Genomic DNA, 16,615 nt, shown 5'->3' with positions numbered 1-16,615 from the left:
TCCCCAACCACTTATCTCTAGTCACCCAAATCCCAAGCCCAGGTTGATGGGAAGAAATGAGACATAATGCAAATAATGTAAGATTGCAACTCAGTGATTGTGTGGGAATCATGAATGTGTATCTTGTTGGAACTGAAATCCACTCAAAGAACTATTACATTGTTCGAGCATTCTTATTGCTGTCTGGCTCCATGCCTCTGTCTTTCATCATAGGATAGTATAACTGCTATAAAACAATCAGCAGCCTTTTCTGAAAGGATTCGTGGTGCATTTGTTGTTACTTATTTGCCCTGCCTGGGCTTCTGCCCACAGGCTGTTAGAGAATCAAAGGCCAGACAGGAAAACAACCGACTTCCCATAGATCCATTTCTTCAGTTCCAACAACTATCTACCTCTTAATGCAATCACCACAAGGTAACCACTGAAAGTCAAGATAGCTATTATAAAACTACAGGGCTATAAAATGATGGGTTTATTTATTTATTCTTGGAAGAGTTTAGGCCTCCTAAATCACTATGTGCTTGTAATTTCCCATTAGAGCTCTTTTCCCTTTTAGAATCGTGGAGCCATTGTTGTTCCTTCAGAAGGAAGCTTGATGTAAGGGGATATTCAAGTACAAACCTTCTACCCATTGAACACATATCAAAACATCCACTCTGTCAAATAGATTTAGAAGGACATCAGCCCTGATCCTCCAACTGAGTGAGAGAAATGGATTAGTCACAAACATGCACACACACACACAAAAACAGGTGTATAGATGAATTGTGGTCCAACACTCAAGCTCTGTCCATTTTTTTCCCTATGAGTTCTATTGAGTTCTAACTGACAGTTCCTGAAGGACCAGCATGGTGTCTAATTCAACATCCTAGGACTGGAAGTGGGGCTCAGAGTGGGCGCATGTGCTTACCATGAAGAGGGGCCCTGGGGTCAATCCCCACTAATCCTTTTTATTTAGTGAATGCTCAACAAGTGGTCTTTGAGGGAGTGGGTTCAAATCCACTGGGCTCTACTGGGTCTTCCTTATGGAAATCTGCTGTGCCTTAGGGAAGAACAAAACAATAAAAAGGGCTTCTGTCCCCTTCAGTACACAAGATGTGCTGGGGCTAAGACTGCTATGAGCCTGCAGGAAGCACTTGAAGTCCCTCGGTCTCTGAGTCTCCATCTGTACTACAAAGGGTGGGGCTATTTGGTACTTTAAGTCTACTTTCAGCTTCTTAAGTTTAAGTCCTCAAAACCCCCAAAATAAAACTTACCTTCTATAAAGTTTGCAGCAAATACTTTTTCTGTGAAAACATCTTAAACAAGAAGAGCCAAACAAAACATTTTGTTACCTCACCATTACATTTTAACCAAAACCACTCCACAGAAACGTTATTCTGTAGCACTTTATTTTTATGAGGAATAAGCAGAAATCGGTCTACAGATCAGTACACATTCAGACTTTTATTGTATTTAATACAAGTATGTATATTCTAGCTTTAAACAAAGAAAACTGATTTTAAAAAATAATGGCCCTACAGCACTAAAAATACCTCAATTATCAAGGTAAGATTTTTTCCAATTATGTGGAGTTAATTCTATATCAAATTTGATTAAGAAATCTGTGATCATGCTAACTTGAAATGGTAAAAGGAAGTTTGTAGGGAATTTTTGCCCCAAGCATATCAGTTGCCTAAATAAGTTAGAACTGATCTGAATAAAATTCTTAAAAGTGCCCTCTTGTGGCAGAAACGTTATTGCCCAATAGCAGTTTGGGCCCAGATTGAAAGGAACTCTACAAAGTTAACTGTTATCATGCACTCTTTATATTTCAAGGACTGTCCTGGAATTTTACACAGCAGTAAGATAAGGGATCACAGAATGAACTAAAAGTCTCATTTCAGGTGATCTCAAAGCTACACCTGGGGATATATCTTATTGTTATCTTGAATACCCCCCAAAGGCCCATGTATCAGGACTTATTATTCTCCAGTGTGGCACCATTGGGAGACATTAGAACTTCAATAAACGGAGCCTAATGAGAAGTCTCTGGGTCACTGAGAGATGTGGACAGCCTTCCTCTTCTCTTCCTCTTCTCTCTTCTTTCCTCCTCTCTCTCTCTCTCTCTCTCTCTCTCACACACACACACACACACACACACACACACACACACACACACACACAAATGGATTATTGGGAAGTGGACCATGGTTAGAGGAAGTACACTGCTAAGAGCATGCCTTTGAAGGGTACAGCTTGTCCCAGGATCCCCCTCCTTCCTCCTCCTCCTCCTCCTCCTCCCTCCTCCTCCTCCTCCTCCTCCTCCTCCTCCTCCTCCTCCTCCTCCTCCTTCTCTCTCTGTCTCTCTCTCTCTCATTCTCTCTTTCCCTACACAGGAGGAAATTCTATTGCTTCATAACATGCTCTACCTACACCAAGTACTGCCTGCCTTGCCACAGGTCAAAAGCAGTGAGACCAGGCAGTCATGGACTAAAACCTTCAAAATTGTGAGCCAAAATAAACCTTTTCTCTGTGTAAGTTGATCTGTCTCAGATATTTACTGCAGTGATGTTTCTCCCTTTGTGCCCCTGAAATCGGACATATTTAACCTCAGCACATTTTCCTGCATCTTTCTTGTACTTCCTTGGAATTGTGGGCCATGATTGAGAAGATCTGCAAGTCATTCCTTATTTCCTGCTCAAAGGCCTTAATTTCAGGCTCACAAAATGAAGAGAGAAAGCAACACCAAAGACCGACAGAGAAAAAGGAACAAAACACAACAGAATACATTGTGGTTTAAAAAAAAATCTCTAGAAGCCTCAGGATCTTACCCAAATAATTTTAACAGTCAGGATTTGAGAGACGTTAATGAACAGCAAAACACATGTTTGTGTCATTGCAATTTGTACTTTTCAGTAATCTACCCCAGCTGCAGATGTCTCTTGATCAAAGTATCTTACACAGGGAATTTCTGCACTTAGCATCACATTTGCTAAACCTGGTGCTTAGTTCTCAAACTGAACAGGGGCTAATGCTTACCACAAACCAAGGGTTGAGGAGACAAATATTTTCAGGCATTCTGAAAACATTCAGATATCTAAATATTTCAGATATTCTGAAGGTGAGTACTTGGCCCCTTGTTAAAGCCAGTATCTCGGGGCTGTCCACAAGGTGATCCAGTCCTGGGTGGTGACAAACTCAAATGCTGGCTAGCTAGCTATGCAGTCCCAAGTTCTTATTCAGGATGTTTGGGGATCCTCCAACTTTTTAACACATAGTAACTGTACACAGTAGTAGGTTTCATTATGACATTTTTGTGTGTGTCATATCTTTTGTTCATATTTAACCCCCATGACTATCTATTGTCCTTCCCTTCAACTTTTTAAAGGAAATTAGAATGCTAGCATCTGATGCAGAAACTTCCTACTTTTTCAATTTTGACCATTGAAATGCAAACAAAATTGAACTAAGCGTTTAATACTGTCTGCATTAAATGAAATTGGTCTCTTTTCTGCCCAGGTGTATCTGTCTGTAGTTTTCAGCTTCTGCCTTTGAGACGTGTGAGGGAAGATGACCAACTTAGCCGTGGCATACATCTTCTTGAATCGATTCTCAGCACTGAGATGAAGGAACTCCAGGAGGATGCTGCTGCTCCAGGCTTCTGATGTACTTCGTGTCTCACTGAGGCAAATAGCACATGAGACTCATTTGTTTCCCTTATTTGACATGTTCTCATTATTTGTATATTCCCATTAGTTCCCCAAAATATGAGAGTTTGCAATGTCTATTGTAAAACATTTCTTTACTCTCTCTGTAGCCATGTTTCTTTTTGTGGTCAGAAAAACCTCCAAGAAAAATCCAACCCATTTCCTGGGTCAGACTAGAGCATCTCAAATGCAGATTGTGGAATCCTCTGGAAGAATAAGGTATTCATCAGTGCAGCACAGAACCAAACTGAGGTCCATGTGTCAGTACACGCAATATGAGGAGAGGGTTCTTTTTTGATGATCTGCATTTTCACCTCTTTCCTAAATTCTCTAAGTAAAAATGAAGCTGTGGCTAGGTCTTCCGTTAGGAGTGAGTGTGCTCTGGGTCTCTGACTTCAGAATTTGCATCTCTGCTAGCCTGCATCAGGATGAAAGGTCTTCCCCTAATAAGCTCCACAAGGCCTGCCTCAGCCCGGTCTCCAAAGCTGACTCACATTGACACAGAGGAAAAGCCACATCTACTCAGCTCATTCAATGGGGGGAAAAAAAACATGGGGGAAGGTTTGCACTTTCTAGATGTAGCTTAATTGGAAGAGGCTTTGTGGAAGAACCAGTAGGATGAAATTTGGATGGAGTGCCCTAGTAGACCAATTGTAAATTGTAAACAGGCACTACTCAGCATTCCCAAGCTGCTGGCAAGGCACCAAGCGACCTACTATTTTATATTTTATATTGTGTGTATAGACTTACATACATATATATATATACATACATATATATATATATATATGTAAGTTAGAGTTTCCATTAACGTTTCAGCAACTTAAGAGCTTCCATTGGTGTTGCAGAAGCTTGGCTCTTTTCCATTTGGTTTCTTCAAAAAATAAATGGAATAAGGGCCTTCCTAGATTTAGGGTAGTCCTCAAACATCTTGAGGTAGAACCTGAAAGACAAGAAAGTGATCATTCTAAATGCAGTGGAGCCATCTTGGAACTTGGTTACAAGTGAGCCCAGTCATGAGCATCCAGCCACTCCAGGTGAACATTTGCTCATTATTCTTCCCTTCTCTACAGCAGGTACCTAGAAAATGGCGATGCTTTTTATCTTGGGAAATAGGAAGTAACAGCTGGAGGGTAGTGGTGATGGATGTCCACAATATTATGAATGTACTTACCATTACTACATTTTACATTTAAAGATGTTAAAAGGTCAGAGTTAATGTTGTGTGGATTAATTAGAATTTTTTAAATATAATAGCCAGGAAGAAATATCTATGTGAGTTCAGCTGAGAACTACACGGAACCAGAGTCCCCCAAAGGCAAATCCCAGAGAATAGACAGGATTTCTGGAAAAATATCCCTTCATGAAATCTTAAAATAGCCCTGTGTTAGAGGTTCAGTTTTGTTCCTCTCCAAAATAGAGATCAAAGTCATAACTTCCAGTAACGGAAAATGTAATCTTATTAGGTGAAAAATGATCATTGTAGATAAAATGAGGTCACATTGGGTCAGTCTGAGTCCTCAGTTCAATATGATTGGTGTCATTAGAAGAAGAAAGACAGAAACAAGAGATACCCAGAAGGTCTCTTGAAGTCAAGGCAGAGGTAGGAATGGTCCATCTCTACCAGAAGCTGCAAAGAGCCAAGGAAGGGTTCTTTCCTCAAGTCATCCCAAAGAACATGACCCTGGTTACACCTTGATTCCAAACTAGGGCCTTGGAGAGAATAAATTTCTGTTCTGTTAAGCCACAAAGGTGGCGTCATTTCTTATAGCAGACCAAGGAGACTAATATGCCTTGTAAAAAGCCTTTTAACAGATTGTCCTCCTAATTAGTTGAAGCTGGTGGCCCTTAAGACACAATATGCACTGCAAAAGTGCCCTAGTTTGAACTGGAGGACCAAAAAAAAATCATAATTGATACAAGAAGTCTCCAGTGCTGTGATTGGAGAGGACACCACGTGTGTGGCCTCCTGTGCAAATGCCTGGTTTTGTTTCATAAGTGCCTTCACAAAGCCCTTTCAGCCCTATAAAAAAGACACCCTCTTGGCAGTGCACAACAACCAGATGGCCTCCATTTGGATTTAGTCATTGCACCAGCTGGGAACTTCTGATGGAACTGAAGTGCCTCCCCTGACCAAAAACAATGGAGTCTAACCTTCCCAGAGACTCACCAAGTGTTGAATGATGTCTTCTCCCTGCCCATTCTATCTACCTCTCCTGGGCAACAGACCCACCGGAAGTTGGAGAGCTGTCATGTTGACTCCTATGCGAACCTTCTTCCACCCTCCCCTGCTAAACCTCATGGATGTCAGGAATAGATCAAAAGGAAACTTTGCTTCATCCATTTCGGACCTGATTTCATTAATTCCATTCAGAAGGAAAGAATCTGTTCTTTATTTAACCTTCAGAAGTATGAGATGAATGATTTGCCAAGCTAAGTTACCAAGTAAAGAGCTTGAGGGCAGTCCTCAGGATCCTGGTCCCATCTCATCCCCTCTAGTCATCCATACCCTCCCTCTCAGTCTCCAGTAATCTGGCTCTGTTGACAAAAGCCATGCTAGTGAATAGATCTATAGCGTACATTCATGTTTAAAGCAACTAGCAATTTAATATGTTACCCTTTCCTGCCCAGTGATACTTTCTTTTGTCTCTACCTCACCACTGGCTAGTGGGGTTAGTAAAGCTGTAAACCAGGAGTGTAAGGGAAAGCACAGAAATAGAGGGACAAAGGGTGAACAAATGCAGCAATGGTACTCATTGGATACTATGTTGAAAATGAACTACACAACTTGGTGGGGGGGGGGGGCCGCGGGAATTGGGAGAGGGCAAGGGAATGGGGTGACATTGTCCAAAAACAAATGTACTCTTTACCTGACTTACATAACTGTAACCCCCCTGTATGTACCTTTATAATTGATTTTTTTTTTATTTTTAAAGCTATAAACCAGACTTTGAGGAGGCTCTAAAAGCCTGAAATCCCAATGCCAACCAGTAGATGGAGCAGTCCTCAAATTGCCCCCTAAACTGTTGCTTACCCTACCTTCCCAGGAGGCCAGTGAGGGCTTTAGATGAGTTATAGAGGGTTGGGATAAGGGAAGGAAAGGAGTGCCTGAAAACACAGGCACAGATTCCAGGGTAAATAATCCTACCATTTATAGGGCTCTGTGGATGCCTGATCTGTTAGTAGCAAACTTTGCCTTTAAAATGGCCCACAATTAGGGACTGTGCCCAGGCCCTGAGTTCAAGTCCCATGACTAACCAAAAAAGAAAGGCCCCCAAAAGGGTAGCCACATAAGTACCAAGCTAATGCTTTTTCTCAGTGACCCTCCAATCTGGCTGTACCTCAGAATTATCTGTGAAGCTCTTGGAAATGAAGCACCTTAGATCATTAACTTATGCCAAATGATAACCATCATGGGGTATAAAGCCTCAGTCAAACAATTCATGTGCATATCGCAAAGTTCCTCACTAGGAAATTCTCTTCAGGATGGTAGGTACAGTGGCTTTCCAGTTGTCACCTCAGGCGCCTCTGTCTACATGAATTTATTTTTGCTCTTAGTGAGGAAATATTACTACTACTATCACCTACTAAACTCTAACTTGAGTAAAAGCCTGAAAAGTCAGAACTTGACAGTCTATATTGCTGTTCCAAATTTATTTATGTTAATGAATATCGTAGGTTTCTAAACCTAACTCCATGAACTAAAAGCCTGCTTGGAGAAGAAAGCTATGCAAATACTTGCCAATCTATTGAAAAGTTTACCTATGATGATGAAAAGCTCGAATCCCAAGGAAACAAAGTGAGAAAAATGCAAATGCGAGTGCAGGAAGGGACCAAGTGGCTAAGGCAAAGCCCATCCATTCAATGATCTCACCAAGGAAATTGGCTCCAGAAACATAGGTAAACAAGCCACCTGTGTGCAGAAGAATCAGAAGTCAGTATTCAGAACTGAACTGCTGCAACTTCATATCCCTCCACTTTCTTCCAAAAGGCATAGTCAAGTAATAACTAAAACAAATATAGGGTAAAGACTCCTTCCACCATCTTAAGAATTTAGTAGAATCCCCTGGGGCAAAGAGGAAAACAAAAACAACAGCAGCCTGTTGGCCCTAGACCATTCTGGAATACTGAAGAGTGGCTGGATGGACTCCAGTCAGATCTCTAACAACTGGCTTGGGACAGGACAAAGGGGAAGGTGCAGGAAGTGTTCTTTTAGGACTTGAAAAAAAAAAAACATGTTTTTTCTCATATGTGGAGGTAAGACCTGATTTATAAATTTACATGTAAATATATACAATGGGTCAAATGTTTAACTGAAGTGTGGTAAATGCAGGTGGGTATTCCAATTGTGCAGCTCCTTTAAACAACTCACTTCCAGTTCATCAAAATGAATACTAGAAAGCTGGAAATTGAGGTGTTGAGAGGAGCGAGGTCAAGAGGAGGGAATAGATGAATGAAGAGAGGAAGGGTGGGGAAATGCAATTATAATATTTGATCTACGTATGTGAATATGGAACTCAACAAAGTGAGGGGTAGGTGGCTTTGGGAGAGATAGGGAGACTGATGAAGGGGTAACATAGATCAAGATGTGTTGTACTTGTAAACTGGCATGACAAACTGAAACCCGTTGGTATAACTAAAGATAATAAATAAATAGTTGGTGAAATAAATTGAAAAAGAAAGTATGGCTTTTTGTTTTGTTCTAGGAAGGGACATTTTCAGGCTGCCTTTTGCCTTTTCACACCTTTCCTGGATGCTATCAGTCAGTATATTGCACATGCAATCATGCAAAGTGCAGTAACTACGTTAAAACAATAAAAATCTGAGTAGCTGTGAGAAGTAATTAGATTCCCCTGGGGTATTTGCTCATCACTTCTCCACATGGCACCTGTATCTCTACAAAGCACTCTCCTCTGATCAAAGCTGAAAGACCTGCAATAGTCCTGCTTCTGAGGTCTGCTTCAGTTGATGTCAAACATTTCATTCTATCCAACCAGGTATTCCTCTCTTAGAACTGTATCTAGAAATCAGCTATTTCTAATATTAAATATATCCACACAAAATAAAATTAATAAAATAATAAATAAATAAATCCATACAACTTTATGGCCCATGTTGGAAGGCTTTACTGAAACATTTTTTTCTTCCTATAATTATATGTTCTGATTTTAAATCATTGTCTATTGTAACTCCAGGTTAGAAACTTTGTCAATATGATAATTAAGAGCCTTCTTCTACTCTTCTCTATCTAGTTATTGAGTGAGGACTTAAAATATCAGAGCCCTTGAAAATGATTTCCCGCAAGGAACTCATTGTATCAGGTTCCCTGTCTACAATTCTCCAGAGCATGAGAAGAACCACTAATCTGTTGCAAGAGTACCTGAAGATCATTGTTCCAAAATTCTCTTACGCCAATGAATATCTTAAGTTCATCTCTAAATGCAGTGGATAGTTTCCTCAACCTACTCTGTTATTTTTGTTGGGGGTTGATGCTATCATAGCATTAACAGTAAATAGTTAATTCATAGCTATGTCATTTTCCTTAACCAAAGGATTGCAATCTACACTAAATTATACTACCATGTCACAATTCAGGGCATTTTTATTCACATAGTTTTTGTTGTTGTTGGGTTTTTTGTTGTTGTTCTTGTTTTTTGCCAGTCCTAGTGCTTTAACTCAGGGCCTGAGCACCATCCCTGGCTTCTTTTTGCTCAAGGCTAGCACTCTACCACTTGAGCCAAGTGTCACTTCTGACTTTTTCTGTTTATGTGGTGCTGAGGAATTGAACCCAGGGCTTCATGCATACCAGGCAAGCACTCTACCAATAAGCCACATTCCCAGCCTCAAAGCATTTTTGTTATAAATAAAGGATTGTGTTTATATGTAGAAAGGAGAAATAGATGGCTAATTTGACTAAATTACAATATATGTACTTGTGAATTACCATGGTAAAATCCCTTTGTGTGAATAATACATGCTTTTAAAAATTACATAAAGAATTAGGGGAAAGTAAAACAGGCTATATTGGGAAATAGGTATCTGAAGGAGGGGTTAAGACCAACTGACAGGGTGAATGAAAGTGAAAAGGGTCAATTATATTTATGTATGAAAATCGGACAACGAAACCTGTTGAAATTGTTTAAAGGGGGAAGAGAGATGAGGAGGGTGGGGGGTAAATTTGATCAGGTACATTGTGTATATGTATATATGGAAATGTCACAGTGAAACCTCTCTTTACATACCTAATGTATGCCATAATTTTTTTTTTTTTTTTTTTTTTTGGCCAGTCCTGGGCCTTGGACTCAGGGCCTGAGCACCATCCCTGGCTTCTTTCCGCTCAAGGCTAGCACTCTGCCACCTGAGCCACAGCGTCCCTTCTGGCCATTTTCCATATATGTGGTGCTGGGGAATCGAACCGAGAGCTTCATGTGTAGGAGGCAAGCACTCTTGCCACTAGGCCATATTCCCAGCCCCATAATTTTTTTTTAAAGAATGGAAAACACTGATCCACCTGAGTAAGTTCAAAATTTAATTGAAATTCATTCTTACCTGCCTCTTTGTCAAATCCACACCGATTTCTTGAGAATAATTAATATTTCAAATAGCTGCATCTTCATCTCTTAAAAATGCACAGTTATGGACTGAATGATGACATTTCCATCAGCTAAGGCAGCCTGTACATCTGTGGTCCTGTTAGATTGTAATGGACCTCAAAAATTCCTATCACCACCAGGCAAGTGGCTCATGCCTGCAATCCTACCTACTCAGAAGGTTGAAATTGGATAGATTACAGTTCAAGGCCAGCCCAGGCAAAATGTTCACAAATCTCCATCTCAATCAATAGCTGTATGTGTTAGCATATGCCTGTCATCCCAGGTGTATGAGAAGTATGAGTAGGAAGATCACAGTCCAGGCCAGCCAGGTCATAAAGCAAGATCTTTTTTTTTTTTTTTTTTTTTTTTTTGGCCAGTCCTGGGCCTTGGACTCAGGGCCTGAGCACTGTCCCTGGCTTCTTTTTGCTCAAGGCTAGCACTCTGCCCCTTGAGCCACAGCGCCACTTCTGGCCATTTTCTGTATATGTGGTGCTGGGGAATCGAACCCAGGGCCTCATGTATATGAGGCAGGCACTCTTGCCACTAGGCCATATCCCCAGCCCCGCAAGATCTTATTTTTAAAAATGAGTGCCAAAATGGTGGACACTGTGGCCCAGGTGGTATAATGCCTCCTTAGTAAGCAGGTCTTGTGTTCAACTCCTAAAATCATTTTTAAAACATTCCTGTCTCCTAATGTTATCAGAGCTGTCATAATGCTGTTCCGTAGTATGTGATTCACATATCTGTGATGATGCTGGTGTCAAACCTATTGCAGTACCCACTACAGAAAAGCATAGTAATATAATTATGGACAGGACATAATGGTAGATACTTAATAATGATTCTTGTGTATAGTGAGTTTACATACTTTACTATACTATACCATTGATTATTATTTTAAAGTATACTTCTACTTAGTTACCAGACTGTAATATTTATTGTTGTTGCAAGAATGCATTCCTTCTACTTGCAAAACCATTGCATACAAAACACTCATGAGCAACTAGTCCAGCAAGAAACATTATCATAGGAGCCCTCTGCTCCATGCATGTGGCAGTCCCTGAAGGCTTTCCATTGAGACAAGATATCAGATGGGAGACTTGATATTCATGAACCTGACTTTGTGTAGACTTAGACTAACATGTGTGTTTGTGTCTTGGTTTTTAAGGGGGAAAAGTTTCAAAAGTAAAAGCATAAAAGTGTATATCTTACAACCATGCTCAGTAATGTTCACGTAACACTGAAATCTGTAGCTGCACGTGCTAAATTAGAAAGGATCACACTCTATAGATGGATGATGTCTTATCTATTTCAACTAGGTTGTAGCCTATCTATCCTCCCTTACTCCTGCCTGACACCCTCTCACACCTTCAAGGTACCGTGATCTTCCTTCTTTCAGACTCCTGTAGCTGTCTTGAGTCTCTGGGTTCCCAGGGGAAATGCCGATGTGCTGTGGAGGGCATAGGTGTAGCAGGGGAAGTCAGGAACACTCTAGGATGTGCTTGTTGTGCATTTAATCCTTCTATGCCCCTCTCTAGTTGTTACTTATTCAGGTAATCCCTAGCACAGGGGTCTTAACCTTGTGGAATCCTGTAGGTGATTTCTCCAGGCTTCCTGAGCTGACGCAATATGTAGTCACTGTGAATATTGATTCCCATTCCCAAAAGAAATAGGAAGATACCTAGGCAAAGAAGAAAAGAGAGAAATTAAACAAATATGTCCTGATTTGGGGGGTTTTCACATGAGCTAAGATTTACCTAAAAATGAAAAGAGGAGGAATGGTACTAAGATAGGGTTCCAAGTTCTGGCAGAGGAGTAGATGACCAGGTTTCTAGATTTTAATCTTCTCACAAAACATGAAGGGGAAATTCCATGACCAATGTCTTCCATTCTTTTAGATAAACTGGCTAGGAGTTACAAATTGGTACAGACCCAAACAACATGAGGGACTAAGCTTCATGGCTAGAGGGGCAGAACATTCTAGTCAGAGACAGACAGAGTCTTGAATAGAAGCTGTCAAGCAGGGAAGCCTGACAATCTCCAAGCCAGCATGAAGCCACTGGGGCTAGCACAGGAAATAAGGTGAAAAATGGCAGAAAATGGGGTAGGATTTGGAAAATTGGCCTCTCTGGATACCATATAAAGGAAAGACCCCAAAAGAGGTATGAAAGGATGAGAAGGTGATGATGAGAAGGTTACTCTAGTAAGATGAGGAGAAGGAATGGGCACTTTCACTGTGGGAAGGCTGGAGGGGATCAGAGGTGGTCAGAGTCACTTACCCAAGCTAAACCGCATGTCCGTGTACCACTCTTCAGGATATTCTGCACAGTAACTCAGATAGTAGGCTTGAAGGAATCCATTTCCAATGCAGAAGAGAATTCCTTTGAAAGCAATAGCAGCTGGGTAAGGTCTCCCTCTAGTGAGCAAGGAGTAAATAAATGTCCTGGGACACAAGAAGGAAAAAATTAGGTTCCATAAAAGAAAAAAAGGAAGGAAGGAAGGAGAGAAAGTGAGGGAAGGAAGGAGGGAGGGAGAGGAGGGAGGGAGGGAGGGAGGGAGGGAGAGGGGAAAAGGAAAAAGGAGGAGGGAGAGAAGGGAGAAAGAGGAGGGGGGAAGGGAGGAAGGAAGAGAAGGAAGGAAGGAAGGAAGGAAGGAAGGAAGGAAGGAAGGAAGGAAGGAAGGAAGGAAGGAAGGAAGGAAGGAAGGGAGGGAGGGAGGGAGGGAGGGAGGGAGGGAGGGAGGGAAGGAAGGAAGGAAGGAAGGAAGGAAGGAAGGAAGGAAGGAAGGAAGGAAGGAAGGAAAGGAAGTGTGAAACAAGGAAGGAAATGTTTCAAATAGTCAGCCACATTAAGTTCACCCCTACTTCCTTAAAAGGAACTATATTTTTCATCTTAAATTGTTGAGTTAAATTTTTTTTCCAAAGAAAAAACAGCTAATAGTTTGAAAATGAACCATACAATAAGAAATCCTATCATCCACGTGGTCTTTAGATGACTTATATTCAAAGCTAAGAAGTATAGAAGAATCAGAGTGTCTGGCTGGAATCACAAGGCCATCACAGATTGAATATTTCCCTTTTCCCTCAGCTCTGTGGATACCACTCAGAATGGCAAACCAACATTGGTTATTGCTTTCCTTGCTCTCAGATGCAACGCCTGAGAATGGATAGCTATGTAACATCCAGGAGAACCAGCAGCAGAGATGGAAGATGGCAACCTGGAGAGAGGGTAGAGGCTGTGGCAGCATCTTAAGGCAATGGTAGCCTGCTACAGCAATGAAGAACCTTTCAGTTCTACTCTTCCATGCCTCCCTCTCTGCCATGAGTGAGAAGAGCTCTCCCTGCCCCTTGCCACAGTGATGGGAAACAGCTCACGTCACCTGGGGCCCCTGAACTCACCTGACTAGAATGCAGAAATCCTACCAGGGTGGACCATGATGAAAGCAAGTACCAACTAACTAACTACCCTATGACTTCCATTCCAGAATTCTACACATCCCACCGCTAAACCAACACACTGCCCCTAGTCTCCTCTCCCAGTATCACTTCTGGAAGTATGACAGCCAGCTGCCTGGATGACACTGGGGAGCAGCAGTTCTGTGGTGCTTGGGGTTCACACCCCATGTCTCATTCCTCCTATTTCATAAGCTCATCAGGAGGACCATTGACTGGGGCCTGGACTTTAACCCTAATCTGACACTCAGTAACAGACATATTTCTCAGGAGAAGACGACATCTGAGAAGCACAACCACTGAGAAGCATCAACAATATATAATATGCAAATTATAGGTCTAATAAATAATGAACCACATAAACCGGGTACAGTGTGATTGCCACATAGAACAAGTGTGAAATAAGCTCTACAAGTATCCTCATTTCTTTGAGGTAAGGAAAAAGCCACTTTAAAAGGAAGTCAATAAAATAGAAGATATGAAAAACACAGTGGTTAACATAAAGAACAGAACTTTTAGAACAAAACAGCAAACAATGTTTAACAGACAGTTCAAGAAAGAATTATTGGACTGGTATGGTTCAGTAGTGGGGACCCACCAAAAAAATGGAAGGAGGAAGGGAGGGAGGGAGGAAAGGAGGGAGGGAAAGAAGGAGGGAGGGAGGGAGGGAGGGAAGGAGGAAGTGACATTGTCCAAAAAGAAATGTACTCTTTTCCTGACTTATGTAACTGTAACCCCTCTGTATATCACCTTTATAATAACAATAAAAATTTAATTTTTTAATTGAAAGAAAGCAAGGAAGGAAGGAAGTAAAAGAAAGAAAAGAGAGACAGAAAGGAGAGGAAGGAAGGAATGAGAGGGCAGGGGGGAGGGAAGGGAAGGGAAGGGAAAGGGAAAGGAAAGGAAAGGAAAGGAAAGGAAAGGAAAGGAAAGGAAAGGAAAGGAAAGGAGATATAAAATGTTGGGCAGGAAAGAGATGAACCATTATCAGTTACTTTTTAGATTTCACAAGTTGTTTTATGACTGGAAAAAAATCTTTCTTTGCACCCAGAAATGTAATGATAGAAGAGTCTACAGTGAGATGAGCAAATGAAACTTAAGATAAAAAAGTAAATGATGCATAGTTAGGAATACAGCCCATCTATTCAACCCCTCTGAGGTATCATACTGGTTTGAAGGCTAAAGAGACCAAATGATAAGTATCTAAAGGGAAGAAAAATCTTCTTAGCAAACTCTTTTAATTTTACACCTGGGAAAGCTGGAGCCCAAAGATGTTAACTATTCTGTCCATAATTATCCCAACAACTGGTGACAGAGGAAGAATAAGATCTAGGTCTTCTGACAACTCATCCCCTACACTAAAGCTTTCTAACTATTATGAATTGTTATTTTCAAAAAATGTCCTGTCACATTTAGGATCTGTGACATCAAACAAGGCCCATTACGTTTGCTCAAAAAGAGACTCATGGAGTCGTGACAAAACTAAGCTCAACACTTCACAAAATGTGACAGAGAATCCCATGCAGATGGCTCCATACCAAAGCTTGCAGCACAGCTATAGTCTGAACTGTGTCCTCCAGATTTTCTTGTGGGAACATGACCCCCATGTTCATATGTTAATGGCATTTGGAGGTGGGACCTCTGTGATGTGATTAATTAACCTACCCATAGATTCATGGGCTATCAAGGGAGTGGTTTTGTTAGAAAAGCAGCTCTCTCCAGCACATTTGTCCAGTCTTTCCATGTGAAGCCATCTGCCATGACAGGATACAGGGAGAAAGCCTTCACCAGATGCTAAATAGATGCTACTACTAAGCTCTTGGACTTCTCAGTCCCCAGAACAATGAGCTAAATAAACCTTTATTCTCTATCAATTTCCCAATCTCAGGTACTCTGCTATATCAGTGGAAAATGATGCAAGTCAAGAGCTGTTGTTTGGTTTTGTAAATTACATATTCTTACACACACACACACACACACACACACACACACACACGCCTGCCAATTCTCACCCATCTCTAAGTGTTCATGTGATAATTAGCTTGGAGGGGTTGTTTTATGAGGTTTTCTCCCACAATTGTATTTTGGATATGGATTTGTAATTTTTAAGCCTTGGAGGTCTGTCACCAAAAGCAGACAGCCTGGGGAAAACACTGAACAAGGTAGGTGAGTGTTGCTTTACCCTGAAATGGGGTCCTTCCTTGCCTGTCACCACACAAGATTTCTGTGCAGATGAAATCATCTAGGGCTGGGAATGAAGTTCCGCAGTAGAACAACTGCCTAGTATGCATAAGACCCTGGGTTCAATCTCTAGCACAAAATAATAGATAATCCTATGTAAAAATACTTTTTTTTTTTTGGCCAGTCCTGGGGCTTGGACTCAGGGCCTGAGCACTGTCCCTGGCTTCTTTTTGCTCAAGGCTAGCACTCTGCCACTTGAGCCACAGCGCCACTTCTGGCCATTTTCTGTATATGTGGTGCTGGGGAATCGGACCCAGGGCCTCATGTATTTGAGGCAGGCACTCTTGCCACTAGGCCATATCCCCAGCCCTGTAAAAATACTTTTTAAACTTGCATTATTTGTGAGCCAAGTTTTACAGATGTGAACCACCAAGATTACCTGAAGACCTGCACCTTTTCCCTTTGTCAGAAGGTCCATGTCTCCCCGCTGTTGGCTTGAACACAGCCAACCCTATCAGAACAGGGAGGATGCCAAAAATGGGCTCAAGATGGCTGACCCTTCTCATGCTACCATCTTTTCTTACAGCCACTTGGATCATTGCTACCTTGAACTCTGAATTAGTGTGCTGAAGAAGAAAGAAGAGTTAGCTTCTTGTGTTGCATCCTCAGAACCTAAGGCAGATAGATCACTGCTCCCCTCA

At 41.4% G+C, this 16,615-nt stretch overlaps 1 protein-coding gene across 1 annotated transcript in view; it reads right to left on the bottom strand.

The window, feature by feature from the left end:
* Positions 1 to 4,565: 4,565 nt before the first annotated feature.
* Positions 4,566 to 16,615, bottom strand: part of Srd5a2 (steroid 5 alpha-reductase 2) — a 33,580-nt gene continuing 21,530 nt past the window's right edge. Inside the window, exons 2-5 of the mRNA XM_048353596.1 lie at positions 12,562 to 12,725; positions 11,862 to 11,963; positions 7,452 to 7,602; positions 4,566 to 4,632 (exon numbers count right to left, since the gene is read on the bottom strand). Of these exons, the coding sequence (XP_048209553.1) occupies positions 4,566 to 4,632; positions 7,452 to 7,602; positions 11,862 to 11,963; positions 12,562 to 12,725 (484 nt within the window). The remainder of the gene's footprint in view (positions 4,633 to 7,451; positions 7,603 to 11,861; positions 11,964 to 12,561; positions 12,726 to 16,615) is intronic.

Source organism: Perognathus longimembris, chromosome 8 (assembly GCF_023159225.1).
Source record: "Perognathus longimembris pacificus isolate PPM17 chromosome 8, ASM2315922v1, whole genome shotgun sequence".
NCBI classification, from domain to species: Eukaryota; Metazoa; Chordata; class Mammalia; order Rodentia; family Heteromyidae; genus Perognathus; species Perognathus longimembris.
This window is presented reverse-complemented; position numbering and strand designations above follow the sequence as displayed.